The sequence below is a fragment of the Typopeltis vanoorti genome, chromosome 15 (genome assembly GCF_054136105.1).
Source record: "Typopeltis vanoorti isolate ZY-2024b chromosome 15, IOZ_Tvanoo_1.0, whole genome shotgun sequence".
NCBI classification, from domain to species: Eukaryota; Metazoa; Arthropoda; class Arachnida; order Uropygi; family Thelyphonidae; genus Typopeltis; species Typopeltis vanoorti.
In genome coordinates this window covers 28,974,417-28,994,752 of record NC_143563.1, presented here as the reverse complement: position 1 = coordinate 28,994,752, position 20,336 = coordinate 28,974,417, and the positions used below count along the sequence as shown (strand labels likewise).

The window sequence follows — 20,336 nt, the reverse complement described above, 5'->3', positions numbered from 1 at the left end:
TGAGTTCGAAAGAAAGATAATCGAATCTAAAGAAATATCCCTCGATTCATCCCATATAAACAACAGTCTTAGCTACAATCTTTCTGACGCACACAATGCCACTGTCCAGTATTGGCGCTCTCGTGATAACTCACGCACGTAGTCAACTTCAATTGGAACTCCAGCATGCATTCCTCTTTTAAAATGTACTATTGTCTTTGATACTAGATCTGTTGATGTGATTTTATAATGTCTCTGTTATTTTTTATATAATTCTTTGTCTTTGATACCTGTAGAAGTTGATTTTTTTCAACGAAACTAGTAGTATCTCAGCATTAAACTTTATTCTTTTTTATTCTCGGTATTATAGTCATTCAAACTAATTTATTTTTCATAACATTATCTACTGAGTAAATATGAACGCCTATATATATATATATATATATATATATATATATATATATATATATATATATATATATATATATATATATATATATATAATTTATTGCTATTTATTTATTGTCGTCGATTACTAACTACTATTACTATAATTATGCAACTGAGGAGTATTGCAATTCGTTATGAAATTGATAATAAAACGAGTTGTATAAAACATGCATTTTTTTATATGTCATATTATTATATCTTATAGCAGCTTCTTTACAGATTTTTTATTAAAACTTTCAGTTAATGAACTATTTTATTTCCATGAACGGAGATTAAAATGGAAATTTTTTTTTACATGATCCGGAAAACCAACTTGAAAAGTTCCATCTTTGATCTGGAGACCAAACATGGAACTTTTTCAAGTCACTTTAGGCCTCCAAAAACGATGTGGCAGTCTCACGCCTACTAAAGACATTCTTAACACCACGTCCATATCGTCTGGAGAGTGTAGAAATTATCCACATTTCCAACCAGTACTTTGACATTTATGTAGCAAAAAAAATAAATAAATAAAAATAAAAATCGCTTCATATAGGTATATTTGAGATCAAATTAAGGTGGTTTAATAAAAACAATAATTTAATTAATAAATGAATAATAAAAATTGTTATACACAAATTGAGAAAGCCTTTCAAATGTTGTATGAGGGTGTGCTGAAAAGTTGTGATAATCACCAAGAAGGAATTGAGATAGACCTCGATTGAGGTGTTTATCAGAAATTTTCACCCCCCCCCGGAATATTAGCGGTGATTTGTTGATTTTGACTTTCGTTCCAGCTCCAGGTGGACCACCCCTACATGTGAAAGTGAAACCTCTTTCTTCTACCACTATTGCTGTGGAATGGGAAGTAAGTTGGCCTTTCTTTATTATTACTTATCAATATAATGAAATCCAAAATGATCTACATTTAATAGTTACTCACAGACCGTGTTTTATTACTAAACGTTTTATAAAATACAATGATGCATACTATATATGTACGCAAAAAAGCAGCGTTGAGAAAAAAAAAACGGGCACATTGGTCCCTACACAAAAGTATAAATGAAATGATGTAAAGAAATTTTGAGTATCTGAGAATATTCAACAAATGCATGATAGCATACTCTGTTGATGGCAGTGCAACTAATAAAAACCGAAATCTGAATTGGGAAAAAAAAAAAAGTGTTCTTCTGGCTACAAAAAAAAATATATTATTTTGTAGTAATTAAATTCTCCATTCTACTTTATCCGTACTAAACTCACCATCACTCTCACAGCATTAACAACATATTTAATTGTTAATATATATGGTGTATATACATCCTACAGCAGACGCAAGCTTGCTCTTATTTGTCATTCTCGCATTAGCTCGCGCGTTTTCTCGTGATTTGCCGAGTAAGCGCGATGTGTTTGTTCGAGTGCTCTACGTGCACTTGGTGAGAGGTGATTTACAGAGTGCTGCGACCAAACTCCTAGCAGGAGGGACGGAGGAAAAAAAGTAATATATTCCACACGCATACACATAGCGCAAGCAAGAAAAATTGCATTCGGATACAAAATTTTACTGAGTACAAAATAAAGGACATTACTGGCTTTTTCAAAACTCTGTATTAAAGTACACATTTAGATACCTAAAAGTCTTTTTTAAAAAATAAAAAATGACAGCAAATTTGTTGACGTCGGATATGAAATAAATGCGTGGTAAGCATCTATTCTGGAAATATTGAGTTAATGGGATTACTTATCACGAGTGTGTTGTTTTGTGCTGACGTATTGATTGTTCATTTAATGAAGTATGTGCGCATGTCAAACAAAAGATGCGCAAAGAAAGGTGACAGGTGTGTTTTACGCTTTCGTTATTCTCATATAAGTTACATATATGGAGATCGATGAAGGTAATAGGTATTGCATGGATTCCTGCGACAGGGTGGAGAGCGGCAGATGTGTTGGTGTTGGTTTAGTTCGCTATCGATATCCGGCAAAGCGTTACCGAACAGTAACTTAAAGATAAGGACTCTCAATAAAGCTAAATGACTCCGATTCAAATGCCCGCGGTGGAAAAGAGATTGAAATAAATGAAAGGTAGGATTGCCAAAGATAGAGAGAGGGAAAAAAAAAAAGAATGAAGATAGTAATGAACTTTCATTAGCAGAAAAAGGGCAATTTAACTATTGCGACGCATTTTAACTTTTGCCATTGGTCCGTTCAAATAGATGCGAGGAAACAAAATGTCTTAGCCATTTGCTGGTGACGTGTGCAAATAATGACTTTACTGGGGAGTGAAAAAAAAAGGGGGGGGGGATCGAACACGCTAACACGTTGTGCATTTTAAAACTGAACTTCTAGATATATATACATATATATGGCAGAAAAATGGACTGTTTAGTGAGCTGGGAGCGCGCCAGTGTAAGAAAGTGGATCGAGCATGAATTATATCGTTTAAGTAAAGTAAAAAAAAGTCAGGAAAGGGCCATTAGCTCAAAAGTCGTGTTCTTTTCAATATTATTAAATCGATGTCACGTATTTTCTCTCCAGTCTCTAGTGTGCGGTGTGTTAGGGAGTTTTTTTCTTTCACTCACTCGAGAAAAATTAAGCGAACTGAAGGGAATGGTGCGATCAATATCACACTTATGTTTGGCTCTTTTCTTTCACTTCATAAAACTCGTATGTTTTCTTTGTCTGTTAAATGAACGGGTGATCGTTACCTTCAAAAGTTTTTAGAGAAGTCAACTAAGGAGCTGTGATTTAGGAAATAAACTGTCCTTGATGTTAACGGTTTTCTTTCGAAGCTAAAGTGCAATAAATAAAACTCGGAATTCGCAGTTGGACCACTAAAAGCGGCCTCGTTCTCTTATAAAAGTGATGGGAAAAAATAGCAATAAAAATCTATTTTGTAGTAATATTCATTATTAAAAACAGCCATATATCAAAATGAAAATTATAATAATGATAAAAAATAAAACTTTTAACGAGTACACCTATTGAACAATGCTGCGCCGCTCAACATTTTATGGCGGCAAATATAGTTACTCAAAATTGACTCTTTTTGATTCATTAGCTTCTATAGCGTATTCCTGTGGAATGAAAATTACGACAAACTCCACCATCTGATAACAAATAACAGAGAAAAAAAAATCAAATCGCTATGCAACAAATAAATAAAATAACTAAAAACGGTTTGGACCTATAGTCCTAAACCTGACATTTGTTTTAATTTTAAATTTAGGGGAGGTACTATTTTATTACCGAGAAAGCATAATATCTATCCCTTTTTATTCGTACAAAAACGCTATTGGCTAAAGACACCAACAAACGCTAAGAATCCACCTATCCACGTGGTGTCATAATTACCGTAAGCTATTACTTCTCAATCAGCATCAAAGAATGTCTTGCACCTTCGAAAACTGTTCTGCACATAAGCCGAGTACAGTTTGAACTCTCTTTGGGTGCTTTCATTATAAAACATATCAATAATGCAACACAACCTAAAGAATTCTTTAGTTATAAACATTCGACAGTTTACCAGGTTATTCTAATATAAAATTCTTTCGATAGCTGATTTTTCGAATTGCCTTTAAATTAATGCGCTAAACGTGAGAATTTTTGAAGTAATGTTTTCATATAAGACACAAGTTCGTAATTGCTAAGACTTTTATAAATCAATGTTATCGGAGATATCGTTGCTTTGATGGATTAAAATGACGTATGTTATTGTCGTGTGGTGTTCCTCCCAATTTTTCCTCATCCGTCTCTGAGGGCCGGTTGAAGTTGTGCCCTTCAATGAGAGACTTCTAAGTATGTATTTTTGACTTTAGATCCGTGTGTGGTTCACTGGACCGATTTGCCTGTTCTGAGGGTCGAAAAACCCGAGTTTCCGGGGGGGGGGGAGCCCTCTACTTTCGTATGAGACTACCAAAGACCAGGCAGTTGATTGTGAATATTGAAATATTCAACTGATAACAAAATTCGTCCGGATATTTGTCTGGAACTATAGGCTTAATAACAACGAAGAGAGAAATATGAAATTCGAAACTATCCCACCAGTAAAACATCCTTCAGCATGATAAAATATTTCGCTTTGTATTTACATTTCTATTTGGCTCTAATTATACTAAGAGTGCTTTTGTTTATCCTTTTTTTTTTAAAATGGAAAACACATTAGTGAAAGGTTGGAACCGTACAACACATTTGTTACCATGGATAAGCTAGGAATCAAATTATCCAGAATAAACCCTGGTCTAAAAACTAAACCATATTTTAGGCCATCAACAAGCGGGTTGGTGGCTTCACAAAAGATGGAATGGCAAACACGCCTCTAAAAATGATTGATATTATCCACAAGAGAGCAGAGCTGATTAATTGATGACTCTCTCTCTCACTCTCTCTCTCTCTCTCTCTCTCTCTCACACACACAGATTCACTCATTTCGGCTCTCTTATAGATGTTCTGTTTCTTTCTTCTTATGCCTCTTCCACTGGTATTTTCATGGAAATGCCATCATCATTACTTCACTTTCTTCCAAGATTGTAAGAATATGAATAGTTGCTGGTCAACATCCGTTTACTTTTAAGCTTCAAATGTAACGAACTAACTTCTAATTCTTTCCTTCCTCCTTTTTTAATCGTTATCCTCTCTAATGAAAACTATAGTGAAGACGTTCGTCTTCACTATAGTTTTCTCTAAGGATTACAACCTCCAAGTGTTTAAAAATATATCAACAAGATCATTCTTTCTTCTTGATCTCACTTGCCCATACATAACACTGTTGTATTATTTATGATTTTGCAGTCTCTCTTGTGTGCAATTGATGCGGATCCAGGCCAGCAATCTTCGAAGAAAATGATAACGGTTTCTTTCTTTCTTTCTTTTTTTCCCCCATTATCACAATTTTGAACACTTGGGAAAGAGAGAAGGAAAGCTGTTTTTGTGACAACAGGACGAGAAACCACTTATAATAACACTTAACTTAAAGACAGAAAATAACAAAAGAAAGAACTTATACTCGTGTTTTACGTTTCACCAATTCTAAAATTTAAATCTGACTGCTTTTTTATCGTAAGACTATAAAACGTATATTAATAAAACATAAATCTGCTTCCTAATATCATTACGGTTTCAACGTTCTGATATAACAAAATATTTTCTTGTAGTAATATAAAATATCTTGAATTGTGACGGACTTGTGTCCATCACTTGTGTCGGTATACCGGACACAAAAAGTCTGCAATGAGTGTAGCGGAGAATATTGAAAACCCGAAAAAAATAACATTTTACGTCATTTCGAAATGATTCTAATTTATAATAAGAAATGTTTAGGTGAAATATTTTGTCCCATTTCAAATCACTTTCATTACAATAATGGGCCCCTGATAGGCTCTCTTGTATATAAAATAGGTGGCAGCCACATTCTGCTAAGCTCGTTTCACCGCTGAAGGGTATCGTATTTTGCAAAAGCTTGTTAGAAAACTGCTCTAGCGGACAACGTAATCTCAGAGCGGACAACTTGAGCTCTTGGATGGCGCAGAAATTTCCGTGTCACTAGGCCAGTCTATTAGACTCACTAATGACTTCCCAAAGGGGGGGGGGTCTAAATCCTCTCTGTTAAGGTTTCAAGCTTTAGCCTTAACACACACATAGACCACAGGAGACTTCCCTAGAAGAGAATTAGCTTCTGTCAAGTCAATACTAGACGGCATGCAGGTGCAGAAAAAGCAGGCGGAGAAACCGTAGGCGGGAGAGGTTGCAAAAACATTACAGTCTCATGAAACAATTAGCACTTAAGCCTAACGATGTCATCAGCCCAAACTGATCGACTAAACACGCGATGCATCAGATATCGAGACGCCCAATCACGAAGTGAAATAGCTCTCTACATACAGCGCCACCTACATAATATTAGATTGTGTGCCAAACAATAGATTGTAATTACGATTCTAAATAGTACGGGAATGCGTGCCTGTTACCCTAACTTGTGTTATAACTTTCACTTTTTTGTGGAACCGGAACGAAAGTACTCTACGCAGCGATTATAAAAGCATTTCACATATTTACCATTTTAACGTGCGCTGAATTTTATCTCTTTCGTAAACTATCATTAAACATCCCACATTCGTTACATCCATCCCTTGCTTTAACTTCTCGGTTCGTTGTTAACGCCGTCACGTTTTCCGTAGCGATGTTAATACGAAGCTCTTCCTTTTACGCAAAGAATGTGTTTTTCGTTTTAGATGCAAATAACCCACGAAAAATACGAAAAAGGTTATTTCACCTAAGAACGCTTTACTTAGATGGAATATATCATCGGCTGTTATGTGAATGTAGTGAATATATTGTTTCATGACGCTTCGATTGATTCAAGGAAGCTTGTGCTCGCAATTCTATATTTGCAACGTTGCTTGGAAATAGTGAAACGTATCATTTGATACAAGAATAAAATATAAATAAAATAAAAAATGTTTGCTATAACAGCACATGCTCGTGCAAATTGTTTTCCAATTGTTGGTAAACTAATAATGTTTTCCAACAATTATTAACTGAATATCAACACTTTCTTGGTAATAAAGTATTTTTTGGACACAAAGAGAAAAGTTTTTTTGTTTTTTTTCGATTTTCTGTTTGCAACCATCATTACTGCATGCCTCATCAACTTCATAAGCTTAATTCCTAAACACGAAATTACTTAGCGCAGCGTTAACTGTACGTCATCAGATAGTGTAAAGTTATCTAGTCCATTGCGGAAGGGTAGGGCACGAGAATTCGTTCCAGCTGAATGTGTCCCAGTGTTTTGTATCATTAATCATTTCTACCATTCATTTCTTTCAGACAAACTAATTGTAATTTATAAAAATAGCGAGTGATTGTTTGCTCCTAATTACACTTCCCTGAGCTCTAACAAAGGTTTATTAATCGCTAGAATTTTTAATGTAGGCACTCCTTCCCCCCCCCCCTTCCTTTTTTTTTTTTTTGCCTCTGTATTGATTAGTTGCTTTCAGCTAGAGATTTGTGGTTTAATCATTGACAAACGAATGAGCCTACACATGCAACGACGTGTGCGTGAAGTAAGCAACACTCTACAAATACGATGTCTTATATTGATTATAAAAGTTATAAAAACTGAACACTGTTTGTGATTTAAAAATAATCTTGGAATTATTTTTAAATCACATAATTACTTTTCATATGTTCAATTGTGCAATTGTTGTTGCTACTCCCACTTATCAATATAATAAACTGCAGTGATAAGTATTTTGTATAAATATCAGTTGCTATCAGCTTGCAAAGAAACACCGCTGCTTAGTTTATTTGCAATTACAGCTAGATCAACTAAGGCTATGAGGCAAGTGTCTTCAAGTTAACATGCTAAATGTATCTGTTGTTCAGTCGGTTTGTCTATTTTCCTATAAGAAAATTCCGAGTTTTCAGGGGGAAAAAAAACATTCTCCTTATGACAGCGGCTAACTCGCCTTTAATTAAAAAGCTTTAATAAAGATTCTTCGCGGCCTAATCGGATTTAGAATCCCGAGTAGGCCGCAAGACAATGCCCTTCGGCGTTTTCTCAAACCAAAGGACATTGTCTAAACATTCTGACAACTGTTGTGGACCAAAGTATGAGTAATGGCAGCCGTTAAATTTCTGAACAAGCTGATGGACATAGGACTGACTTCTTTATACCGAGTCTTAAAGCGACTAACTTCGCAAACATTTTGAAGAATGTTTTTTTTTTTTTAAATAATATCCGAGTTAATTTCGTTCGATTAGGATATATGATCATTTATTTGTGGCGAACATAGCTGCACTCACTCCGTGCATTTCTTTTCCTGTTCTACGGGAAAAGCACAGGTTACACACCTGGTTTTACCTTTCAGTCGTTGCAGATCGTAGGTGACTCCGTAGGCATTGCCCACAAAGTATTCCTGATGGGATTTTTACAGGATAGTTCACCATTGCTTTGCCCAAAGTCCCTCAGTTTTATCCGGGCTCGGGACTTACATATGACTGGGACGTATTCATGACTGTAATCCAAGTGTGTTCACGGGGCCAGTTTGCTTGTTCTGGGGGACGAAGAAACCCACTACCTCCGTATGAGACCGGTTAACTCACCTTTAGTTGAACGAAACCAGATAAAAGTTCCTCACGTCACCGACGGGAATAGAACCCAGGTCTTTCCGACCAAAGGGCTTCGTCTATACTGACTGAGCTACGGAGGATCCAGGTACACCACGTACCACTAAATCTCTTGCATCTTTGCAGGAGAGATTATAAGCGTTTCACTATATCCGCCTCTGTTCAGTGAATCAGAAAATGCGATTTATTTTTATTTTGTTATTTTTGGCAATCTATTGAAAGAATATTCTTTGAAGAGCCATCTAAGTTTTTTTCAGCCGGGGCTAAGTTAGTCCACGGGAAGGTGTGGGAGGAGGAGGTTCTCTTCAGAAACAGACTAGGAGCCTTAAAACACGTGCAGTAGACAGACATAATACACCGTAGCTCCTCACAGCTTTTACTGTCTCGTCATTAAATTTTAAACATCACACACCAGCATCTTCACCTGTAATGTTTATCTCTAATTCTTGTTCAAAAAATGAACCTGCAAATGATTTAAACAAACTGCAACAACAAGGACCAGAATTTGACACTCGAGTTATCAAAGAATAGAAAAACAAAGAAAGAAATTCAGTGGTTTTCTTTTGTTTTTATGCTTACTGTCTTTCCTTGTGCGTATTTCTAAAATGCAGCTCGAGGGAAAAGTTGCCCGAACGAAATGGATCAAATGCACCGCGTGGCAATCTGCAGACGCACACAATTTTTCGTTTGCCGAACAATCCAACGCTAGAAATAGCTAAAATCGTGAGTGTTGTACGTCTGTCATCCCACTTTGTTCGTAAGCTGCAAGGTTTCCGATTAGGATAGTATAGTACGTGCGTGCCGTAACCCAACCTTACCCCTCATCCCCTCTCCCAAAGTCTTGCTACTTGTAACTCCGTTGGATCGGACCAACTTTAGAGAAGTGCGGGAAACATTACGCGGATTATAGACACACAAGAGATTCGTATCTCCGCGTTTTCGGCTTCGATTAGGTAATGAACGCTGGCGGTCATCGTGAGGCAAGACCAGCCGTAGTTACCTACGCTAGCGTTACACGGATCGATTACAACGCACAGCGACAACAGCTGGTTCCTTCTCCTCCAATACCTGCGCAAGTGAGGCATGTAGTCTAGGCGCTCGCGTTGTGCCGAGTCTGGTTAAGGGTAACATGTTACACAGCTATACTCAGGCCAACAGTGGGAAGGTTGCGCGCTCCGATACACAACATACATCTTCTCCCTCCCTTCCGTTTTCTGAACAACTTCAGCCATGTTTTCAGAGTTGAAATTTATTCTTTTAGGAAAGGATTGCGATGATACTAAGAACGTTGTGTTCGATGTTCGCGGTTTCCGTAGGTCAGCGACTCGTGCTGACATCTGAATTGGAAAACGATGTTCGAACTGATGCAGACTATGAAACTCAATAGAATAGATGAAAGAAGCAGACAGATATGTGTGCTGAGGATCTACATGCTTTGTAATAATGCACGCCACTAATAACAATACGAATAGACATCTCGTCCCCTTATAATATAAAACTGCATAAAGCACTTGTTTTTTTTTCCGATCTTGCATTTATTTACAATTAAAGCTGAAGCAGCTAATTACATGTATTCTTTTGCGGGAGGAAATAGCCCTCCATCTCCATATGAGATCAGCAACAGGGAGTAGCGAGCCGTCTGCATTAATTCGTCGTGAACCCCTCATAAGGACACTCTACCCGTCCTAAGGGACGGATGAGTCCCTTAAAATAAAAAAAAAAAGCGTTGTAAATTCAGACTCACCAGCTCGTATAATGCATGCTTTGACAAACATTCATGCTTAATGTGGGATTCAACCCGCATTGACCAATTGAGCTATCGAGACGGTCTTTGAACCTAACATGCATCTGCTGGCTTTGTTGGCCGAGTGAACAGTAACAACTTTCCATCTAACACATTGCGTTTTCGAATCTTATTGCAGTCATGGATATTTCGTGGTTATCTGTAAGTGGGAGATGAGTTTCATCTCCTGAAATTTCAGAACTGAAAAAGTAGCTTCAAAAAATATCAAAGTTTGGCTCTAGAGCATGGTTTGAATTATATACTTCTTCGTCAAACCATAGCACTAAATGTCCGATGGATTTATAACTTCTATAGGCGAAATTCACATTATAAAAAAGCAACATACTTGAAGCAGTCTCACTTCGATCACAATGTTATGCAAAACCTTTTAAAATATTTGCCATTTAAATCAGGTAAGGAAGACGCAAATTATATGCGGAAAAGGTTTTGATTTCGTTAATGTGAAATAGAAATACTATCAGAAGCACTTTATATTTTAGTATATTTTTCTGTCGGTCCCTACACTTATGTAGTGACAGAGAATTTAAAGTCGGCAGCATCACGAGGGAGACAAGCAGGTATCTACTTTGTATACCAACTGGGGAGACACATATAAACCTGTAATAGTACGGTAATATTTTCAGTGACATGCATTTCGTATCTTTAAAAAGTTCACATAATATACATGAAAGCAAACCCTGCCTGGAGAGAAGATGCTTTTGTATACTCAAAACCCTGATTCTATCTCAGGAGTGTTTTAATTTCTTGCGATTGTCCTTATTTTGATTTACAAAAATAGAGATGAAAGCTTTATTTCTAAAAGTTCATTTATTTGTGCAATATTTAAACAACGGATATAATTATAAAACTAAATGAAGCTTAGACTGCAAATGAATTTGGAAAAAAAGTTCAAACTAAAATTTAAAAATATCATTAATATTTAAAAACCTATTTATTTGTTTATTCAATTATTTTTTTTATTCTGTGTTCGCGAAGTATACCAGTTTACATTTAAGTTTAGTTAAGGTTTATCAAACAAAATGATCTTGCGGACACATAGTTTTAGATTTGTGAATTAAAAGAATTTATTATTAGTAAGATTTGAAAATAAAAATTCATTTAATAGAAATTGGTACGGAAATGATTTCATTCAGGTTTAACCTATGTAATGTTGTATGATTTCTTCAACAGAGTGAAGATTCCGTAAAAATTTTACCATCATTTTGAATTTATAAATATAAACTGATCTACGATCAATTTAAACTGTCGGTTTCTAGAAGCTATTGACACAAATGCTCGCTTCTCTAATTTGGCAGATGAAATGAGCTGTTCTTATTGTCGTAAATAATAACACAGCAATCAATGCTCATTTGAAAGCAGATAACACGCAATCCCTTCAGTTAAAGCGAAACAACGCAATGAATTGAAGAAGCCATATATTCGTTTGTGTGTGTGCACGGGCGCGTGGGCGCGCTAGCCGAAACTACAAAGAAATCGATTGGTTTGTCTCCCAGAATGAAAAATGTTTTGCAATAGAAGAACGTAATGAAAGATGATTTTTATGATGCACAACACAAATGCTACTTCTGTTTATATTGGTAAGTCATCGACATAGTATTTAACTATTATCACCAGAAGAGATATGCTTAACGGAGAAAAAATAATTAAAGATGATGTTTATTTCTGTCTGTAATTTATGAGTTTAATTATTGTCACGAGGAGAAATAAACGCCTCGAAAATGTAAAAGGTACAATTAAATGTATTATTACGTCATTCATATGGATTTAATTGTTCTAGAAAAAGTTAAATAATACAAAAGTAATTTCCCCCCCCCCGTTAACTGTGATCATCTTTTATGTTGTGCAATTTTTTTTACTATTCTGCATATCTCCACCTTTCAAATTAAAAAAAAAAAAAGAAAAGCGTTTGGGCAGTCTTCTATTAATACTGCTGTGTTTATCATTTTATTCTGCTACCGCTTTATCCCATGACTTATTCGTGATGCAATCATCTTTTGTAAGTTTTGATTACATCCTTTGTTGCTTCTTTTTAATTCCAACGTTCTTTCATTATCAAATGCATTCTTCAAATGTTAATAATTATGTTTTCGTGGTTGAGTGAATCTTTTATGTGTTTCCCTTACACTTCAGGTTTCAATCCACAACAGTAGCTAGTGCACATTACAATCGTTTGTTAGCCCGAAATGAAGAAGTTAAATTGAAGGATTAGTCGAATTTCTTTTCTTTTCTTTTCTTTTTTTTTCTCTTTTCTACTTTCTTAATCTTCCACTAAACCGTTCATTATTCAAATATCAGTTCACGGCAAGGGAAAAAAACTCATTTTCTTATTAACTAGCTTTCTCTTTCACTGGCTACAATTCTCCAGTGAGATCGTACTTTAAGCACTTGTGGAAAACTAATGAATACGATATCTTGTTAGTACAAATCTTTGTAATCTATAAAACAGTGCATCCCCGCTAATCCTTAAATGTTTTGGTAAACGAAAATTATATTTTTTAATGGGCAATTAGTTTATGTAATTTTTAAACATTATTCCCTCGATTGTTTTCTATTATAAGGAGAGTTTTATGTTATTTAGCACCGAAATCTACTGTAACCTATTGTGTGTTGTTTCCCGAACAGCCACCAGGGGAGGCACTTCAGTTTGGAACTATCCGAGGCTATTACATCGGTTATAGACAAGTCGACACTACGGAACCCTATATCTATAAGACATTGGAGATTAAAGATGATGCCAAAACACAAACCATTCTTACCAATCTCCGGCGGTCAACTAGCTATAAAATTCGAGTGCAGGCCTTTAACGCTAAAGGTGCAGGTCCTCCATCGGATGATATTCCGACGGAAACGTTGAAAGAAGGTAAGCATTCAATTCTGTTTTAGTTAAAAGATTACACAAATGGGATTGACACGAATCATCCAATTTAGATCAAAGTACTTAGTACTTTGTACGAGGTAGTTAATTTTTTATGCAAAAGTCGAAAGTAATTAGCGCTAGTAACTGCCGAACCATATGGAGAAAACAAAGAAATCTTGGTAGTCTTTTCAGCTTGCTTGATGGTTATCATTCATGAATAGCTAAAAAAACTAAATAAACATAAAAGAACGTGTTTTTCATAGTCAATACCTATTTGATATGGGAGCTGCTTGACAGTCAGAAAGGGAACCCGATGATATCATTAATAGCCAGTCCGCCCTTTCTGGGAGAAAGATTTTTTTTTTTTATTCAGTACCCGAACCCATTGATGGAAGGATAAGGATAACGAAGAAACCTCACGAATGTTGTACTGACACACAATCCTTTTTTTTTTTTCGTACCCTTAATGGAAATCATCATTAGTATCATTAAAGACAAAATTAAGACTATACCATGCAATCAGTTGATCCATCTTCTTCTTCCCCTTTTCGTTGGCCCTTGATACGGGTTAAAAAACCTACATACATTGTTTGTCAGAGATATCTGCAAGAAAGCGTTGTAGGAAATTTTCGGTGCTTTTTCACAGAAGAAGAGAAGGAAAAAAAAACTTTCGTCTTGTTCTCTTGCTCCAACTACTTAACTGCAAATTCTTCGCTATCTTTATAATTTAACTCTATCTAATTTATTTCAATATAATTTCTTCTTCTTTGACTACCATCGCCACACCCTCCTCCTTTCTGCTCAAGCATACATTAAAAACAAAACTGACCATACCACTCAAGTAAGATTTTTTTCCCCTTAAACTTAAACTAAATGAGTCAGACACTCAACGTTACTTTTATTAGTGATACCAAATAAATAAATATTTGCAATGCATTTTTACTATTTTCAAAAGAACCATTTACTCGCAGTCGAAACATTGACTGCTATTAGGAGTACCAACATGCATGGCATTTTGCTCTTTCGTTTCATTCGTAATGACTTCAGTCAGTATTGAATAAATGGCGAGTTAATCGTATTAACATTATGTACAATTTATGTACCTGGCTGCTTATTGCTAAGAAACAGTTTGGAAACATGCAAACTGCAATTACAATAAATTTAATGACCATATGAAAATCCTTTGCCATTATAAATCTTTCTCTCTCTCTCGGTTTGCCATCGTGGTGAATCATCCAGTGAACAGCACTCTGCCTTTGGTTTTAAACACCTTGATTCAAAAAATGTTACTGGGTTCCTTAGCAGGAGTATTTTTCTAGTTTTTTTTTAATAAATCTAATCAATCTCGGAGGGTGGAAGGATTTCCTCCCTTTGAAATGTAAAGCGGTAGAAAAATTCCAAATTCTGGTTTTCCTTCTCACCAAACAAGCAAACTAGCCAAGATACGTTTCTGTCGCTTCATAAGTTCAGCGTTAATTGCAAACAAGTTTTTTAGAAGGGACAACTATCATACGACAACATAAGCTGCTTGGAAAGAAGCCAACGAATACCCCGTCGACAAGGGGCACATCGTGCCATGTAACGAGTCACGTGTTTGTAGCCGGTATAAATTGGAGGAATATGATTCTCCCTAAGTCAGAGCAACTGTGTTCAGGTAAAATAGCTGCAAGAAGAGAACTGATGGGGTTTGAAATAGACGTTGTGATCCATGTTGCAGGCCTATATGTTCGGCAAATTGCGTCATCCCAGGTCAACAATCAGTGATACCACACTGAGATGGAAGCGCAAGGAGTCAACTGCAAGTGTTACCTGTTGTGGACGGCCCACCACACTCACCGAACGTGACTGTAGGGTGCTACGAAGGATAATATGTAAAAACCACTATTCGGCCGGCATGTTAAATGCGGAGTTCCGGTCATCGGTTGGAACACGAGTCTGCACAAAAAAATGCAGAACCGAGGCTCACAACATGGTTTTCCAAAGTAGGACCGCAATATGCAAGCACCACATTAGCCAAACCAACATACAGCATCCTCTTCAGTGGTGTAAAGAGCGTGTGCGTGTAAAGTAGAAGCTTGGAAAACTGTGTTATGGAGTGACGAACCATGCTACACCCTCTACCAAGTAGACAGACTGTCGCAGTGGGTGCTCGGTGAACGTTTCTTACCAGAGTGCTTCACCTCAAATATGAAATTTGAAGGTGGCGCTGTGATGGTAAGGTCCTGTTTATCTTATTTTGGGCTAGGACCTCTATTTGTGGTGCAACGAACACTGAACTCCGAAAGGTATCTGAACATTCTGGATAATGCAATGCTTCTTTGTGGCGTTTCTACGGAACTGACCCATTGTCTCTTTCAGGAAGACAATGCAATATGTCATAAGGCTGTAACGGCGTGGTTTGTGGACATGAACGTCACCACACACATGACTGGCCTCCACAGAGCACCGAGCTCAACCTTACTGGACATCTATGGGATGAACTGGAGCGTCTGGTAAGGTCAAGGGACGTCCGTATCACAACAGTCCAGGATGAAAGGTCCAAAATTTCGTACGCTCTTACGCTTGTGGAAAGTATACCCGGTAGGATGGCTGTAGTAATCCCAGCGAAAGGAGGTCCTACATGTTATTAAGGTGTCGCAATGGCTGTTTTTGTTTTCACACTATGGTGTCCCTTAACCTCTTTTCAAGCAGTGTATATCAAATCAATTTTGTTTTCTTTAAGGTAAAGTCTAGACCAGGGGTCACCAAAGTCATTTGCCCGTCGACCCCTTCAAGCGTTTCTTGACTTTTTATCGACCCCCTCTATTTTACTATTACGTAATTATAATAGGACAAGCAAAAAAGACGTTTATGTGAGTTTTTAGATTGTTTATTTTATAGTTACAGTGTTTCTTGTATGTATAATAAAATATAAATTATTATATTACTACTACTATTACTATCACTAGTAATATCACTGGTATTACTAGTGATATTAATAAACTACTGGTATTAATATCACTGGTATTACTACCAGCCCTGCTCAACTCTTCAACATAGAGAAGTTTAGTTCGTGAATGAATAACGATTGAATTATAATATGTATGTTGATGAATTTTAGAACTTTAACGCGCACTTGTATGTCGATGCGCAAAAATGAGACTGGGATCGAATACTTGTAAGTATCAGTAAATAAGAACCACGTACATGTTGCAATCTCGCTCCCACTGCGCCGGCCGGCAGGAACCACCAACATCCGTTTACTGGTAAATACGTCATTTTGGCCTACTTGATTGGCCTCTAACTATTTTCATGACCTTACTCCATCTTACAGGTCCTATTCATGGACCTGTAAGATGGAGGTACTGATCCCACGATTCACTCTTAATTGCGTTGTCAATACCTCCATGTCTTTTGTCATGGAGGTAATCCAAGTTAACCGAATTAAATATTACCCATACAATGATGTCTTATATTTTTCTGTCGACCCCCAATCGACCCCTAACAATGTCATATCGACCCCTTTGGCGACCACTGGTCTAGATGTATACAAAGTCAACCAAACATAATTTTTATTAATTAACTTAACAATGTTCATTGCTGGAGTGTGTTTTTCAGCCGGTTTGTTTATTTTACAGGGACTGAATTTATTGAAGACAAATGTATTTCCATCCTACAGAGACTGGCTAAATCACCTTCTTATCCTAGATGGAATTTGAACTCACTTCATCACCCTGAAGAAAGTAGGGAGTTCTTTCGAATGTGCTGAGGGAGACATAGCAAACGGCAGAGAGTCTCATCCAGTTAAGATTTCGTTTGTTCTTGTAACTGAAAAATATTTTACTTAAAGTGCTCCGATAATTAAAGCGTATAATAATAATGCCTGGGTTTAAAGCTATCACTGTGTAACAAATTGCGATGGATCGGTTATATGTAAACGAATAGGTTGTGTGAAGAAAATTTAACAAGCAGCGAGACAAAACTTCAGAAACGTGAGGAGTTCGTTAATACAGGTGACTGATTGCGACTTGCACTTCAAAGATATCTTTGTGTTAAAATCTCCCTCTTAAGAGCAACCAATATGGTTCTAATTGGCAATTATGTGGATGATGAGCAAATCTTTCTGTTTGCAGGGAACTTGGCAGGGCTTGTTGACAGACTGACAGGGTCATCCCTTTGATGCTAACCACACAGGAGTGTATTGAGATTCCATCGTGTGTACTTATCGCGGGGAATTAACTTCGTTCTCGAAGAGCTGGCCGTCACACTGCTCCCAACACGCACATTTTAAGAATAATGTCTGCCGTTAGGGAGAAGAATGGATGTGATTATCTAAGCGACGGTTTAGATTTACGGCAGTACGTTTGGAAACCATCATTTCCTCCAAGTGAGGTTTTAAGTGACGCACCGAACGTGATTTGTCATCCACTGGGATTAGCCATTAACTGAATTGTGCGCGGAAATACTGCCATAATGGACCTCCAACCTTCTCAGATCAATGCCAGGAAAACGTAGCATAATGGTTCTTGGCAAATCAATGCAACCAATGATAAGTAATTACTGAACTATCTTTTGGACATATCTGACTTCGCTGGACATTCAACTTACACGTGGAAGTCAATTTTCGCAACTAAGTTGCTCTTATCAGGTACCGACTGGTTAAATGCGTTCATAAATCCAGGTGAATTGTAATACAAACTCTATTCCTCCCCCCCCCCTGCGATTTCCTCGTCGTCTCATGTGACTTCAGCTTGACTACATCCGCGACTGCTCCTTCGCAGATCGAAGTGATGGGGCCCCCTTTAGAGAGAATGATTTATAGCTGATTTGTTAGAGAATTTAAATACGTTTTATTCTCATCAATTTCCGCATTTGCAGCAAAATGAAGTTTTATGTAATTAAGATTTCATGATTTCAAGATCACGTATTTAATTTCCGGGAGAAACCCCAGATGATCATGGAATTCCTTTAATATTACAATCAAGCATTGTGTGACATTTCTCTAGGTGCATGTTCGATCGAAATTAGTTACCTAAGTTATAAACATTTTATTCTTCGTCATTCCTACAGATCCACCACGACCCCCTGCACTTGGTGTCACCTCTGTTACAGCTTCTACCATCACTATGAAATGGCAGAGAGATCCTGCAGATACCAATCCCGTAGATGGTAAGTAGCGCCATTCGCTCTTTCTGTTTTCGCTTAATGTTCTATTTTCAGTCTATCTAAATTAGTCCTAATAGCCACACAACAGAGTTACGCCTTCTTTAGGAAAGTTGTTCTGTAATAAGCAAAGTGATCCCTCTGAGACAACCAACGCCCATAAACTTAACAATTCCACTATATCATTACAGTACTTGGAAACTCCAGCGCCCTCGTCATCTACAGTCCGCACATAGAAATTACTAGAAAATAATACAAGAAATAACTTTCTCAAGTATGTCTTGAGAGAGAGAGAGGTCATACTTTTTTAATACATAATACGTATTTTAATACGAGAAAATGCCAAGAAATAAGACTAAATTTATTCCTAACAATGCAATATATACAATACATAATGTATGTAGATATGATACAATCATTAGCTTTGATACGAGCATTTTATGTGCTCATCTAATATCATCCTTGTATTGCAGGGTTCATTATCCATTACAAGCGAGAATACGGCTCTTGGAAGGAGATAGAAGTGAGTGGTGAGCAGGACACATATGTTCTCAATGACCTCCAATGCGGACAGCGTTACGAAGTGTACATTACTCCTTTTAATGCAATAGGAACAGGAGAATCCAGTGACATCGTATTCAGTCGCACTAGCGGAAGAGGTGAGTATATTTCGACTTTCAGTGTCATGTGATTTTCTATCCTGTGATTATTATGGGTTCGCTCTTTGGTCAGTCAACTTAGTGCTGTATAATAACTTTCATCTGCCTATAGTTTTGTATATTCATTGTTATTTTCTCGTTTTTTTGTGTTAATTTCGCTTCTCGTTCTATGAACATATTTCCATTTACCTCTTTTAATTTCCATTTACCTCAATAAATAGGCTTTTAAAAACATTCCTCAAATTATTGTTTTATTTTATTGCACAAATTTTGAAAGAATTTTCATATCATGACTTATTCCATTCAAACATAATCAACACAGTGAAGTGATTGGAATCATATCCAATACCATAAATAATTTCTGCACTAAAAAAAAAAGCAATATTTTTTCCTCTACAAATTGTAATTGTATATAAATATAAAAACAATAAAATTATTTTAATAAAACGTTTATATTATTAACAGTTTTCTGTTAATAATATTATACATGCAAATGCAACAGTAAAAATAAATAAATAAAAACTGTAAATGCAACTAAAATAAATAAGTTATTTAATTTAAAATTAATTCACTTCTATATAATAGATGTCGCGATGTTATGATACGTAATGTTTTCAGTTGATAATCGCTGCGTATGATGGGAATTATTTGTAACTTTTAAGCGTAACTGTTAAGAATTCAAAACGATGTACATGATATTAATTACTGCTATTCGATAATCTATGCGATATAATATGTGAAGCCTGCTATCAGAATCAATGGTTATAAATAGCCAATCTTAATTTCATAAATAGAAGACGAATTTAAGAAATTAAATTCATGGATGAAAAATTAGAGTTCGAGAACAAAATTGCATATTGTTTTACTTGGGAAATGATAATTCTAATATATCCTTGATTTTTCATAAAACCGGCCCTCCATCTTTCATTTTTCTCATGTATTTCTTTTCATTTTTTTTATAAGATTTGACAAGTATCCAATACATTCTGAAATTAATTTATGTCTCTAACGCACTGACTGTTTTTTTTTCCTTTTCAAATTATGCAATAAACAGCCACAGTACAGCTTGGAGCACATATGATGAAGTACGAAATATCTTAATAGTTCATGTTTATTCCAATAGGTTTGCTGTTTTCCAGGCGCTATTATATCTAATAAATTATGCAATGGGACACATATGACTGTTCAAAAGTAACGAGGTGGGCCAGCAACGTAAAGATAGCAATACAAGGCGACTTAAGTTTGATAAATACCCAAGCACTTCGCTCTAAGCTAATATGGGGATAAACTATATGATATTTTATGCGATCCTTACCGAAAATACAGAAAGGTGGAACTATGC

At 36.3% G+C, this 20,336-nt stretch overlaps 1 protein-coding gene across 1 annotated transcript in view; it reads left to right on the top strand.

Annotated features, from left to right (window-relative positions):
• Positions 1-20,336, top strand: part of LOC150098552 (cell adhesion molecule Dscam1-like) — a 329,931-nt gene that overhangs the window by 235,517 nt on the left and 74,078 nt on the right. The window contains 4 exon segments of the mRNA XM_090405263.1: positions 1,206-1,276; positions 12,959-13,196; positions 18,243-18,341; positions 18,809-18,994. Coding sequence (XP_090261389.1) covers positions 1,206-1,276; positions 12,959-13,196; positions 18,243-18,341; positions 18,809-18,994 — 594 coding nt within the window.